Consider the following 15,960-nt stretch of genomic DNA (forward strand, 5'->3'; position numbering starts at 1 on the left):
GCACTTCATTATGCAAATGTATAAATTATCATTTTTCTTCTGATGCAGTGCTGTTGGTGCAGCTGTGCTCCATGACAAGCTTTACGTCTGTGGTGGTTACGATGGTGTATCCTCATTGAACACAGTGGAGTGCTACAATCCTGAAAAAAATGAGTATGTAATTTTTATTGTTTTTTAATTGGAAGCTTTCAGTGATCAAGGCCACAGGTAGTGGAGTGATATACAGTAGAATTTTAATGATACGAATCTCATGGGGTCGCAAGAAATATTAATATCACCTGAATTCGTGTTCTCAAAAAAACGACAAAATGAATTAAGCAAACCTGTTGAGGGCTGACAGGTTATTTTTGGCCCCTTGCCACCATTCATTGCTCACAGTACATATTGTGCGACTGGCAATCATGGCCTCGGCAGCATTCCAGCTGTACTCTGCTACTCGACGCTCACTGTACCTACTGCACGAGTGGAGAGTGCAGCACCTTGTCCTTGTAGGGGTGTGTTCAGAACATCCAGGGTCAGGGCTGGTTGAAGAATCCCAGGTGGTCAAAATCATCTGGGCCCTTCCATTATGTCGTCCCTCATAACCTGAGTCGCTTTGCAGGCATTAAACCTCATAAACGAAACCAAACCAGAACATCCAAATTCCTGTGACTTGTACACAATGCGTTTAGACTGAGAACATTAGGACATGCCATACCAAGATTGACAACATATGTAACATGTCGTCAAAGTGCTACTATATTGGAATCTTATTTCAGTGAGTCTACTGACATCGATGTGTGGTTCAGGAAGGAAGTACAGCATGCATTGATGCATAAATCAAAGGTTGGTATTGCCTTTAAACACATGAGAGGGACAGTAATGAAGCGCACACCATATCATCATTTGTACACAAAAATGTGGAATGCTTGCTTCATGATATTACAGAGAAGATATACATGTCTCTTGCTTAAAAGAGACATGTAAAACCATACAAGTAGACTCCCGTTAATATGAATTCTTGGATAAGGGGAACATTGTTAGGTCATTTGGTTTTCTATAGAATTTAGTGTAAAAAAAAAAAAACTAATTCCATGACTAACTGTTTCACTTGTTTCGCTTGTAGTGGTGGACTTGTGGTTGAACATCTGCCTTGTATTCGGGGGAGGGGGGTATTTAATCTCCAGTGTAGCCGGGTGCCAAGAGTTTTCCAATGGTTACTGGGTACATGGTTTCTCCCGGCTTGGTTCTCAGCGCATCTGGGGAGAAATATTTGGGGAAAAGGCCCGCAACAAATATGTGACAACAGTGTGAGACCATTTGGTTGCTTGGTTCCGCGTAGGACTTGATGTAAAAAAAAAAACAAAAAAAAAAACTGAACACTGTGTTGTGCAGTTTCCTTGATATTAACTTTCGCAGCGGCAGTGAACCATGGCGACTCTGCGCCAGCACTCGCGGGGCGTCTACGTGGCATTGTCTAGGGAAAAAATATATATGCAGGGTGTTTCATTTAAGATTTTACCTATTTTTTAAAAATAGGAAAATTAAGATTTATTGTCGATTCTTTTTTTAGCTGTTGTATTAAGAGTAGAGAAAAATCTGGAGCACTAAAGCGTACTAATTAGCTTAATAATTAACTAAGAATAACTAATTAACTTTTTCTTTATACCAGCTAGAAGCTACTTTCAAATTGCAATAGTGAGCTACCGGTGTGAGAATGCCAAACGACAAGAAACGTGCATTTCTTAAGGACTGCAGCACTGGCAATTCTGGCCACTTTTGACGCACGAAAACGAAACCTAGCAGACGAAGCGCGGAATTGTACGTGCCCACGAGTGATGCAGTCGTGACTTCGCCAGGCGAATCAAGCCGTCTGAAGGCGGCTGCTGCTGCTCGTGAAATACTCGTCTGGCGCTGCGTCATCCTGTCACAGCCGCGATTCATCGGCTGTCTGACTGTGCTTAATCGAAGGCTGCCGTCGGGGTATTTTACTTGTTGGCATAGAGTCTTTACTTCCTTTTGGTTTGCGTTGCATGAACTGCTGTTTGTAGCTCACTGAGAAGTTTGTTCCAGCTCTAGTGCCCAATATTTCGGACAGGATCTCAATTCTTTCTGGAAACACATTCAAGAACAAGACTTTTCCTTCGAGTTCTAGGATACTGTGGTTATTTTTTCTTCGCGGTGAAATTAGTTGCTGTTTGTATTTGACAAGAGTTAGAGTGGAGCCTTTTGATCACTGCGCACAAATTTCCTCTTAATATGCCACTCAGTTTAGATGACAAATGAATATAAGTATCGGAACAGTAAACGCAGAGAGGTTTTGAAAGAACGTTTATTGCTAAGTTATGTATCTCAAGGCCGACCACACAGAAACAGTCACTCAGAAACAGTGCATATCATTCCTCAGAGTATGTGTTCCAACTGACTTCCTTGCACTGCAATACATGTCATCAAGCGATCTTTCACGGAATTCACCGCTCGCATGATCATTGCTTGAGGAACATTTTCTAGTGACGTTTTGATCCTTTGTTTTAGGTCGTCAAGGCTCGCCGGTTCGGTTTCATACACCCTGCTCTTTAAGTAACCCCACAAAAAAAAATTGAGTGGGGTCAAGTCTGGTGAACGCGGTGGCCACGCAATTGGTCCGCCGTGCCTAATCCACTGTTCGGGGAAAGAGCTGTTCAGAAACTGCACAGCCTGTGTCGCCGAATGTGGAGGTGCTCCATCATGCTGAAACCACATTGACCTAAGAGCATTTAGTGGCAACTCGCAAACAAAAGTAGAGACACAGTTATTTAAAATCTCAGCAACATAACCCTTGCCAGTAAGATTCCCATCAATAAAATAAGGCCCAACAATGCGACCTCGGAAAATACCGCACCATACATTTGCCGACCACCGAACCTGATGGTGATGTCGGCACACCCAATGTGGGTTCGTCTGGGACCAGTAGTGGGCATTATGCACATTGATCACCCCGTTCCGGCTGAATTGGGCCTTGTCAGTCCACAAGATATTCTGAAAGAAGTGAGGGTTCTGATCACATTGGGTTAGACACCAGTTGCAAAAGTCCAGCCTTTTTTGGTAGTCATTCGCCATCAATTCCTGATGCAGACACATATGATAAGGATGGTATTTGTGCGCTGACAGCAGCTGCCAAACAGTGGAAATACTGGCACCGGTCGCTTGGGCAATTTCTCGCACGCTGGCTTCTGGCTTCGCAGCGATGTACGACATCACAGCCGTCTCATGTGATTTGGCTGCTGGTGCTTTCCGCTTCCTTCTTTGAGGCTGCACAGATCCAGTCGTACGGAATCGGTTGAAGATGGTCTTGAAAGCTGGTTGCGCAGGCACACAAGAATCTGGATGCTTGGCCTTGTACTTCTGTGCTGCCAACTTGCTGTTTTCATTTGCAGTGATGCAGGCAATAACAATGTCTACCTTTTCAGCGGTCGAAAAGTTGCACTGCACTGCCGAAGCCATTCTGCAATTGATGTTGTGGCGACAACAGAAGACGCATCCAAAAACATGCGCGAAAGAGCAGAATTGAAAGGTCAAAAGTGCAACTCGTTACCGAGTAAAAAAAGAAAATTCGAAACATCAAGTGGTGCGATATCTGTGCATGTACTGCTTTTATTTTTATTTCACCCTCTGGAAGGCAAAGCTTGTAGTCAAGAGGGAGGGCTGATTTGCCCATGCCATCAGCACTACGCCCGCACCATGACAAGCTTCGCCCGCAATGCGTTGGTGGTATCTCAAGATCCTACCAGACCATGACGCAGCTCCAGGCGCGTTTTTCGCGGGCGGCAGCGGCCGCCTCCAGGCGGCTGGTTTCTCTCGGTGACGTCACGGCTGCGTCACCCATGGGCGTGCATAAGTGCGCGCCTCGACTGCTAGGTTTCGTTTTCATGCTTCGAAAGTGGCCAGAATTGCCAGCTGTGCAGTCCTTAAGAAATGCACATTTCTTGTCATTTAAAATACTAGTTGGCATTCTCGCACCGGTAGCTCACTGTTGCAATTTGAAAGCAGCTCCTAGCTGGTATAAATAAAAAGTTAATTAGGTAATCTTAGTTAATTATTAAGCTAATTAGTACCCTTTAAGGCTCCTGATTTTTCTCTACTCTTAATACAACAGCTAAAAGAATAATCGACACTAAAACTTAATTTTCTTATTTTTAAAATATAGGTATAATCTTAGATAAAACACCCTGTATATTATATATATATATATATATATAATTGCCTCTACAAAAAAAGGGGGGGGGGGGAGTGGAGAAGCTCTATTTGCAGTGCAGAAGTAGCGAGGCAACATTGTGCCTGCACTGGTGGAGACCTGACATGGTCAGATCACGGTAGCATGCGTACGTCACATGCCGGCGCGTTGCCTCTCGCGACACCATGTCCACACAATGTCGCAAGACACTTTATGGCCAGGCGCATGCTCTCCTGTTTTAGAATGGGTAACAGTTTCGCTGAGGAGGTGTGTGATAAGAGAAAGATGTATGGCTACCCTACCAAGTGCTTTCGAAGCGGCGGAGCAGGATCGACCACAAAAAAATGCCTACAAATAGCAGCCACTGTGGATTAGAATGAAACAAATGAAATGAAAGAAGAAAACTAGACAGATGCCATCTTCAAGTAGAATAATTTGAGGTTTCATGCTCTCAGCCTTTAGCTCGTTTTGTGCATACAGTCGACGGCCGAAATTTAGACACCTGGTTTTTTTAACATGCTTGATTATTCAGACTTTTTCGCATTTTCGCAGCACCACAACATGCTCCATACAACTAATGTATATGAGTTCCCGAAATTTCAGATGCATCGTGACTGGTTGCTGATTTTTCGGAATTTATTTGCATTCACCGTGACACCACTGCCAATAGCTAAGCCTTCATATAACATGTATTGTGGAACTTCATTAATCCAGGATTAATTCAGGTTTAAGGGGGGTTGAAAATGTGATCATATAAAGCAAATTTTAAGCTAGAAAAATGGGGCCCTTAACTCAGTGCGAAGCAATAGCTGCACATATGGCCCCGCCAAGTTTCACGGATGCTTCATATGCGGTGAAGCATCCTCCTCAAAACGCGGAGGCTCAGCTCGCAGTGGGAAGTTTGCTTTCACGTCTCGACTTCGTCTGAGCCAGCATGCGCTTTCGCCCACAAGGTGCTGATGGTGGGACTGCCAGGCATTAGACTGGGTTACTGACCCCTTCCTCCACCATAGTGGCAATTATACGTTTATGTAAAGTGATCTTTTCTTGTAAAATTTGATTTTTCGAACATTTTCAGTGTCCCTAGGAAAAATCAGACGCTGACTATAGTGCTTTGTTGCAATTATCCTCTCTCTGTAAGGCTGTTTTAAACAGTTTTCACGTAATATGTTCATCTAGCATGTTCAGATATCTATTCAAGGGCACTTTTTTTAGGGTTAACTTGTAATAAGGTGATCATACTTTTTGGTCCCTTGAAGTTCATCTTGAAAGGAAACTGAAGAGAAAAATGAAATTGGCTTGTACCAATAGACTAATTGCTCCTGATCATGAAAACACCACTTGTACTGAAAATAAAGCTCTTATAGGATAGAAAAAGCTAAAACAGAAATCCAGGTATGACCGCCACAGCCCATTTTCACAAATACAAGTCATGCGATGCTCAAGGCATCCCGGAGGCTGTCTGTTACATGTTTGGATTGTTAAGTAAGCTTTGTTCTGAAACTGCGTGCGCACTTTCATCATGCAAAGAAGGCAACAAAATGAGAGTCTGAATGTCTGATGTCAAAGAAAAGGTGGTATCAACCTAACTTGGATTTGTGCATGAAACAGGATTCATTGATATGTACTTGTGTGGTGACATGCCTACATTGAATTGCTACTACTACTACGCAAAAAAAAAAAAAAAAAAAAGAAGAAGAACTGTTGTGCGATTACCGTAAAAAAGCCCGCATGTAATACGAAAACGGAAAGAAAGTCGTCCGCGTATGATGCGAGCGAGGAAAGATCACCAAAATATTTATTTGCACAACATTTTGTGGTTGCCCCGCAAGGTGTATGCACTCCGTGCTTTCACGTCTGACGCTGTCCTGCCACAAGCCTCGAATATTGCAATGAATCTTCATGTGCTGGTGCTGCTCACTCCCCTTCTCGCATCGTGCGATATGCTTAAACGGAAAATTTCACGCACCGTGAGGAGAACAGCTGCTCACATTCGCCCAGGCAATCGCGGAAGCTACGTGGTCCTCCAGTTGTTCTAAAGCGAGTAGGCCGCTTCAAGCTCAGGCGTGGCCACATTGCTAGAGAGGCCGTGAGAAACCCATGCAACGTGTTGAGTGATCCTTTCGCTATACCTACACCGTGCGAGGGGGTGATCGACCTCTTCCTGGTCGTGTGTGCGTCGCGGGCACCGTGGTCACGACGATCGCGCAGTCAGCATGGTAAAACCGAAACTGTCGAAACAGTCAGCCAATGCCACTGCTGGAAGCCTGACGCTGATTAATAATGAGGTTGGAGCTGCGAATGTAGGTGAAAATGTGTTTGTATCCACATAAATACGAGGTGGAAATCTTACATAATAAAATTCGAAAAAAAAACTCTTATTATATGCAGATTTTTACAGTACCTCCCATATAAACCAGTTGCCCTGCCTAGCTACAATACAGCAACCACAGTAGCTATTGTGCCCTGTCTTTGGGAGTGCTCTAAATTTGCTGACCAGTGGCGACGTGCTCTGTTCGGTGATGGGTTTTGTGCATTCCCTGACCTGAACTTTGAGGCCAACAAGCCATCCTTTCTAATAAAGCACTTTCATTATGTAACGACCAACAAATTAAATGCAAGTTTTTTAGTGCATTGCCTCAATATTTCATAACTAACCATCTCCAGATTTCTTGTGCTGGGTAAACTTGATCCGATGGCACAGCAAGTGGTCTCCCATTTTCCTCACGGGTAGTTCTGCTTTCTTTTATTTGTGGTAAAGATACTACAGGCTTCGATGAGAAGCAGTCATGTACTTGTGCTATTGAAGAAGTGTGGCACTGCTAGACAGCACCAGAAATTTGCGGCACAAATGTGGTGTGTTTTATTGATATACAGGGCCCGTTATGACAGTAATGCACATAATTTTGTTATGACGCGACTATTCATGGCAGCGCAATAAATGCGGTCTGGAAATGTGACGAGGGTTCTGCTCTGCCAACACGGCTAGTTGCCAGTTTACTCCGAGCAGTGTAAGCGGATAACAAGGCGCGATGGAGCGTTCGCTTGAACAGCGATACACTATCAAGTTTTACGTGAAGGTCGGAAAGAATGCAACCGAAACATTCCAGGTGCGAAGCCTTTAAGGATGCATTTCAAGGTCACAGTTGGGAGCTGGCTTAAGGTGTTCAACGAGGGCCAGGAGTAGGTCTCCGACGAACCTTGTTCTGGACAGCCAACAACGGCCAGAACCGAAGAAAACATGGATCGTGTGCGCAAAGTTTTGTGTTCTGACTATCGATTGAGCATCCAGCAAACTGCTGACACCCTACACATGTCCACATTTGCGGTACATAGGATAGTGACCAAGGATCTGCAAATATGATTAAGGTCTGCATGAAGCTTGTGCCGAAAGTTTTGATGGATAATCAGAAAGAACTTCAAGTATTGCGCTCTCAAGAATTGTTGATTGTTGAATTTGATTGAAAATGAGCCGGACCTTCTGAACTCTGTCGTAACCTGAGACCAATCCTGAATGTTCGAGTACAACCCAGAATCAAAAAGGCAGAGCAGCAGCGAGTGGCACACAAACACACAAAATCATCCCCCCTCCCCAAGAAGGTGCACATGAGTAAGCCTCGCATCAAAACGATTCTCATTGTCTTCTTTGACACCCGAGGAATCGTCCATTTTGAGTTTGTACCGCAGGGAGAAACCATTAACTCAGCCTTTTACCTAAAGGTGCTTTGAAACACCAATCGTGCTGACACCAAAAACACGGTCAAGCTCCACCATGACAATGCCCCCAGCCACATGTCCTTCATTGTTACTGACTTCCTGGCCCAGATCAACACCCCTGTGGTTTGCCATCTTCCTTACAACCCCAACTTGGCTTCGTGCAATTTTTTTTTTTGTTCCCTGATTGAAGAGGGCGCTGAAAAGAAAGCATTAGGAGACTGTGGAAAACATTCAAAAGCAGAGACATTCCCATTGAGGACTTGAAAGTCCTCGATGCAAGTGTCTGCAAGTGTATTAGATTCGTTTGATTCAGAACTGGTTCTCGGCACAAATTCGGAAAAAGTTCCGTTGGTGCCAGTCAGGTGCTGGCAAGGTGCAGTTCCAGTTTTATGGTTCAGGTGCAGCGTGTCAGCTGCGCCACATATCATTGGTGTGGCATTTTTCAATCGAGCCTTGTCGTCTGCTCGCCAATTCTCGTGCGCCGCAAGCTATAAGTTCTCACGGTGCATCTATTTTCGTGCCTCGTGAGGTCATGGATGATAACATCATCAAAGTCTTTTTTAAGGAATTTCTGGAGTCCTCCGATAGTGAGGACGAGGAACCCGGTGCCGTGCGTTCCTTCGTAGCAGCACATTTATTACCGAACTGGTTTGGGCAAACCGCAATTGATCGAGTTGCCATACAACTGAAGTGCTGTTGCTAGATGTTTCAGCTTTGAAGTCGAGGCTATTGTAGAGTGTAGAGCCCGGGGGGTCCGCTTCTCAGCAGTGTAGTGGCGCTGATTTAGCACTAGTGGAGGTCTTTCCCATTGTAGAGGGTAGGACAAAAAATCTTCTTACTACCAAAAAATTTGGAACACTGGCGATGCATTACAAGCCGAACGAAGTGACTCAGAAGCATACCCCCTGGGCTCTACACTTTTGACAAAGACTGTACTTGTGCAGGGTAGTGGAAAGCAGTTTTTCTGAAAGTTTATTTGTTCCTGTAGGTGTTAGGTTTTTGACAGTTAATTTCTGCCACTGTTACTGGCATCAGCTAACTTTGAAGCTAATAAGTTTGCATTTTTCATGGCATAAGTTTATGGCTGGCTTATTTTTTGTCGTATAGTGAGTATTTGTTATCAAAATGTTCTTTGTGGATTTTATTTTTATGAAAGTGTCTGATGTGTAATTATGATTATTGATGTTTGACAGGTGGACCATGGTAACAAGTATGTCCAAGCATCGCAGTGCAGCTGGAGTTGTTGCTTTTGATGGACACATTTATGCACTAGGTGGCCATGATGGGCTTTCAATATTTGGATCAGTGAGTGTTTGACCTTGCTTAAAACCTTCTACTACTGCATGCTTTGTTTTAATCATTTTTATGCCTTTAAAGTTTCCATCTTAACACAGAGCCCTAAAAGGCAGTCTCCTGATAAAAGGAGTTACTGCCCATGTAGTGTAGGCATCGCAGCAAGACTTCCCATGCTGCATGGCATGAGAAAATGCACAACAGATGGCATTTGATTAATTGCATATATAGGAATTCTTACTTCTCTAATGCATACTGAGTCTAGGCAGATAAGCATTTTGCACAATGCTCAGTATTCAAAGCTTCCAGACATGGTGACTTTTGGAATTTGGAAACATTTCAGTCACCATCAGTGCCCTCCGATCACTGAACACAGTCAGAGGCATTATTTCGGAACAAGACTTTCTTCTCACAAAAAACGAAATGCTGGAAAGACTCGGTGATCAAAATGTCAGTGATGTCCATCGAATAAAAATCCAAAAGTGTAATAAAGAAATGCTGTAGAACCTCGATTATACAACTTTCAGGGGACTGCGCAAAGCCATCGTATAATCCTAAAGTTCTAACTATAATCCCAAAGTCTAAACTTTGTCAAGAGAGAATATAGTAAAACGTGTATGAGCTGCAGGTGTTCTTGCGCTATTTGTCACGCCACCGAAGAGCAACCTCAAGGGTTAAAAGCCACAAACGAACCCATGAAATTTCTGTAAAGTGGAATTTCAACAGTAGGTGTCCGACAGTTCCGCTCGTAACATCACATTCTAACCTAGTTTATTGCACATCGTAGCCATGGTCGCTTTTGACGTCATAAAATTCAATATAACTTACTAACAATGAAATCAAGTTCTGCCGGACACCAAGCTACGTAGGGATCAGCAGCAATGAGAGAGTTCATGCATGTACTGCAGCTGCCCAAAATGCTAAAACTGATAAAGGTACTTCAAATGGATGCCATCAACTTCATACAAAGAAAACCGAGACTGAAATGGCAACAACATTGGAAGAGCACACAGGTTGCGCTGCTTTTAGACATCCAAGAATCGGCCTGTTATATTAAAATTTCTACAATTCAAAGGTAAATCCAAAATCCTTGCAGCTGCACCAAACTGAAAGACACACCTTTTTCTATTCAAGAAGGCTTCTCTGCACGAGTGCGTCTAGGCAGGAGAAAGCTTTACTTACACACACCTCAGTATGAATTCAAGTTTAAGATCCGATATGATAAGCTCCACTTGGATAATAAACAGTTCATTTACAAAGCTGAGTCCGATTCAGTCGTTGAACACTGTCATAGCCACCAAAGTGCGCACATGTTCTTTTGGTTTCCCATCCACCTCTACCCAACCATGGCTCGTCCAAAGCACCAACTGCTAATGTAATGTCTGTTATGCTCTCAATCATCTGCAGTTACATGTGCAAAAGGGAAGCGCTGGAAATGTTTCTTGAAGATAACGACTAACTGCGATAACAACAATCATGGCTGAGCCTAGATATTGAAGACCACGAACTTCTCAGCAATATTGTCAATTATGCCATTCATAGCCATGACTGCATAGGATGGAGAGGAGGAGGCATCTTAGTATTTATGAAACTCAAATTCATGTTTCAGCACATAGCGATTACCTGCCATCACAAAATTCTTTGCCTCCATATTTCACTTCGGCAAACACACTAATATGCTTATCTTTTTTTTTTTGCTACCGTGCACCTGACTGCGATAATTCTTTTACTGATGAACTTCACTCGGTCATATCAATCTTGCATTACCGCTTCCTTCATGCGAATTACTTATCATGTGGCGACTTGAATCTCCCCGGTTTTGACTGGGAAAATTTCATTGCCAAATCCACCCTATCAAAAAACTTCCTCGACCTTGTCTTGACATTCAGTTCAGATGGTCACTGTGACAACCCGTGGTTCTAACATTCTGGATTAGGTCCTCGTCTCTAATCCCGAGTCAATTAAATCTGGGTAAAGCATAAAAGGCCTAAGTGGCCTTAATGTTCTCTTATTCTACCTTTCCATTACGTTACAGAGTCATCAGTCTCAAACCAAGTACATCAGAGACTACAGCAAAACTAATCTTAACAAGATAAATGCTGAACTAGACATCTTTTTTCAGCATTTTAGTCCCCTAGTTAGTTATAGAACAGTTGAACAAAATTGGTCCTTATTCAAACACAAATTGCTGTCTCTCATCGGTAGGTATGTCCCCCTCGTGTGCATTCGAAAGGATGCCAGCAAGCCTTGGTTCTTTAGTTCATTGAGAAAACTAACCGGAAGAAAAAAGGCGTAATTTTTGGGAAGCTAAATAAGCAAATACTCTCCAGAATTGGTCTTTCTACTTCAAAGTACTGCGTAAATACATGGGCCTGTTGAAGCATGTAGGGTTCTCTACGAGGCTGCACCTCTGCTCTCAGAGCGGAGAGCCACGCCACCTGCTCAGACCACAGCCGTAGCAGGGAAGAACGATGTACTGAGGCACAGCTAGCGGGCCAAGCTGTTTATTGCGAACTCCCAATATTCTTCTACCACCTCGTAGCAGCATCTGCGCGCTCTGGCGTCACGGCGTCATCTCTCGGCTGCAGAGGTGTCTGTCGTAGATGAGAGGGAAGGGGGAAGGGAGGCTGCCCACATAATCCTAAGCAAGAGGGCTCGCGCTTCTCCTCTGCCACTGCTGTGGCGTAACCAGGAGGGGAAAGGCCGAGGCGGCATGCCAGAGGGCCGGTGATGTTGTATGCATGATTGTGTGCCTTCCCACAAACGCTCCAAGCGAAAGTTTTTTCACTAGAACCTTGTAGCTATTCTTACTGCAAAAAGTTTGGACCTTATTAACCTCAAAACAATCTTTACCACACATGATATTGACCAATCCTGATGGCACTCATGTACAATATAACCAGTGCGTTGAAGTCATGAACTCATAATTTGCGTCTGTATACACTCATGAACCCACTTCCGACATTCCTTTCCAATCTGTTTCAATTTCCCTGATGTGCAGCCGGTCTCAATGAGATCTAAAGGCGTAGCGAAACTAATATGACAGCCTTAAGGTCTGTAGCAGTCCAGGCCCCGACAGTATATCGCCTAAAATACTTAGTCACCAAACTGATTTCCGGTTCGATTTTACAGATCAATTTCAAAAATCCATCACCACAACATCACTTAATTTCAAGTTACTGGAAAAATAGCATTGTAATGCGGTCAGCGACTGTTTTTTCGGACTTGGTCAGACCCAGGCAATGGTCCGAACGACCAAACAGTCCGAAAAATTAGTCAACTTGCAAAAAATCAGCTTTACAAATCACGAACTTCGCCGCCCTCGATGTTTCATTTGTGTCGATAATAGGAAGTTAGTCATTATTATCATAGCACGAACTTCCTATTGATCAGCTTGCACGCGCTGCCCATGTGCATGTGCACTCGCTTGTGCAATCCAATTAAGTGGGTGCGGCCGTCAGTGCGCGCGCTGGTTGCTGCCGACGCTGCAGGCATGCGCGCCGCCGTGAAGCTTGCAACTCGCTCAAGGCAGACACTGCATGTGCATTGGTGCCCCGCAGAAGTGGATCACCTTAAACTGTAATCACTGTAACCCTTCAGTTAAAAAATATACCTCTGCCAGTCATGCTTTCATCATGTCTATGCCACTTGACGACGTCATTCAATTTCCATGATTACAGACTGTAGCAAAGACAATGACATGGAATTCATGGGGAAAATGCAAGCGGAATGAGAGCATCCGTGAAAGTAATGAAAGTTTAAAGTCATGCAGCCCGATCTATTACATCATTTTATGACCAGAGGACCCATGTTACTGGCATTAAATTATTGCTTGACATACCGCCGCTGTATTTTCATCGTACAATTGCCCAACTCTGCCTTTTTCACAAGTTGTACTACAATTTCCTCACTTGACTGCACGCTTCTAGTACTCCCTTCCTATAGAACATCGCGCTTTCTTTAGAACAGTCTAAGCCTACAGCATTGACATGGCTCCACAAATGCTTTTCATAAATCCTCGTTGTCATCCGCCATTAAACTGTTGAATGGCCTGCCTGAGGAAATTGCATCTGAATGCGATTTGATTAAATTAAAAAAACTGCTCCTATGTTATCTTCGCCCTTAGTTCGACTTACAGTGTATAGTGCCCATCACTTTTGACATTGCGGTTGTAACATTTTCGCAAGTTGTCAAGCCCTTATATGCAATACAGTGTTCTCGTTTTGCTCCTGATATAGTGTGATGGCCACAGTGTATCTATAATTATTCACTGTTGCATTATGCAATGTCTTTCCAACATCTGCGTTTGACTTCTCTGTCATATATCAAATGTTCCTACTGTTTGTGTTTTTTGCTCCCCCTTATGTAATGCCCTGCCCAGGGGTATTTGAGGTGAAAATAAATTATGGTGATGAAAAAGTGAATAATGAACTGCCCATTTTAAAACCAGTAATTTGGGAGGAATGGAAATGATGTAGCCATCAGGACTGCTTCCTTAAAGTAACCTTATGTCGCCTTCGTATCGGACATACCCATCTGACGCACAACTTCATTCTTAGGAAAGAAGATGAGATCACTATAAACTACGTCTTATTCTCATGTACAAAAATTGAGAAACTAAGAAAAAATACTGTACACAGTTCTACAGCAAACAAATCCCATTCCATACCACCTTGCTCCTAGGCATAGGCGTGCGCAGAGGGGGAGACACCAAGTTTCCCCCACAGGCACTCTTTGAGGCTGTGCCATTGTTTGAAAAGTAGAGGATTATGGCCATGTTTTCTTTTCTTTTTTTACTGTACTGGCAGCCGAGGACTCATGCTACTGCGTTTCAAGCCACCTTTTGTTGTGTTGCGAGAAGCGCGTCGACGTCGTTGAGTAATTTTCAATTCTGCATTCATGGCGCCACTTGATTTGTTTCTTAAGCGCAGAATATTTTGTGTGTGCTGCTATTCCATTGCATCAATATAAATTTTTTATAACCATTCCTCATTTTCGCGCTGTGTTTTGGCTGTAGGGGCCTTAAAGGGAGGGGAGCGTTACAGTGAAACTTCGCTCCCCCTAATGCAGAATCCTGCGCATGCCTATGCTCTTACGGAAGGATATACTTGTCAATATCTCCTGTGTTTTCAGCTTCTTGAAGTATGCAGTGCTCCTAAACAAGCTGTAATGTCTTTTAGTCATTATTCACAAAATAAACACAATACACCTTGTGATTGGCATATGATGGCCTTAGTTGCTTTTGCACCATAAAACCCAACACAACACCAAGTTAAAGTTGTAACATCATTAATACTGCCACAGAACTTATGATGCGTGCATTGATTGGCTGAAATTGTCAACTGGAAGTGACAGCTCCGCTCATTATATGTGGATTGACAAAAAACATGCTCAAAATGATTCCTTTTGGTAACTGCAACGCGAATAGTGCCTTAGTTGGGGGCACAAAACAGGCAAGTACAAATTTCATTTGCATTCAAAGAAAGCGCCACCTAGTTTTGAAATTTGACACAAAGGATTGGAAGATACCGTGAAAGTGCATGGAGGTGGCACAAAACTTGAGGCTGCTCTTTAATGTGGAGTGGCCTTGGCTCATGTTTCTTTTTATTTTTTGAAGCTTGAATGATTAATTAATCGTGTGCCTGCCCAGGTGGAACGTTACGATGTGCAGACTGGCCAGTGGAGTCCCATGCCCTCAATGCTGACGCATCGGTGCCGCCTTGGAGTTGCAGTGCTACAAGGGAAGATTTATGTTTGCGGAGGCTATGATGGGGCAACATTCCTGCAGACTACAGAAGCTTTTGATCCAGTGACTCAGCAGTGGCAGTTTGTAGCACCAATGAATGTTACCCGAAGTCGAGTTTCACTTGTTGCCAACTGTGGCCGGCTTTTTGCTGTTGGTGGTTATGATGGTGTGTCCAACCTGAGCACAGTTGAAGTCTATGACCCTGAGGCCAACCAATGGACACCCATAGCTTCGATGTGTGCCCATGAGGGTGGTGTTGGAGTGGGAGTTCTGCCACCTTTATAAGGTGGCAACTGACTGCTGGCATAACCTGTTAGCCAGGCTGCGGTGGTTCAAAAAAAGGTGCTAATGTGGTGGAGCACTTTAAACAGATAAAAGCTCTATGTGATCATAGTTGTTTCTTTCTTTGAGCAGCTTGACCATGCCTTGATGCAAACACTTATTCGAAGATCTGAAATTTTTTGGCTCACCATTGATGTCAATGGCAAAATTGTCTTAATGGTTGTAAAATGGTGGAGGCACTGTGCCAAATGAAAAGGAACAGCATGCAACCTACTTGCCATTTACTGAGCCCCCAAGCCCTGTAAGGCCTGTGCTGTTGTCTGTAAAATCCTTCTAACATAATTTACTGTGTGCATTGTCCAGCTTTTTTTTTTTTTTTTCTGAAATGCAGTCTTTTTTCTTATTTTTACATTGTTGAATAAATTTTATTTGTATTAGATAAGAAAACATGCTGTAGTTGCCATTTCTCAAAAATACCTGTGGATCTTTTTTGCTCACTATTTCGGCATGTCTGTTTTCAGGCACAGTGCTAGTTTCTCACATTCCATGGTTTTATAAACAGGAAATCTGAATTTTCACATGACTTCAAGCCTGCATTCAAGCATTATGTAGCCTATGAGTGGAGTTGATGAGCTGTGTTACGTTACCATCTTGTTAATTCAGACTTCAAAGGAGTGGGGAAAAAAAAATCTGAGTTCCCGGAACATTGCATTATTGAATAGCCCTAAAA

The 15,960-nt window shown here is 43.4% G+C and overlaps 1 protein-coding gene across 1 annotated transcript in view; it reads left to right on the top strand.

Moving 5' to 3' along the window:
* Nucleotides 1-15,610, top strand: part of KLHL18 (Kelch like family member 18) — a 38,977-nt gene extending 23,367 nt beyond the window's left edge. Inside the window, exons 8-10 of the mRNA XM_084589775.1 lie at nt 49-153; nt 9,103-9,214; nt 14,853-15,610. Of these exons, the coding sequence (XP_084445901.1) occupies nt 49-153; nt 9,103-9,214; nt 14,853-15,233 (598 nt within the window). The 3' untranslated portion in view covers nt 15,234-15,610. The remainder of the gene's footprint in view (nt 1-48; nt 154-9,102; nt 9,215-14,852) is intronic.
* Nucleotides 15,611-15,960: the final 350 nt, after the last annotated feature.

This window comes from Amblyomma maculatum, chromosome 1 (genome assembly GCF_055883805.1).
Source record: "Amblyomma maculatum isolate TAMU_Amacu chromosome 1, ASM5588380v1, whole genome shotgun sequence".
Taxonomy (NCBI): Eukaryota; Metazoa; Arthropoda; class Arachnida; order Ixodida; family Ixodidae; genus Amblyomma; species Amblyomma maculatum.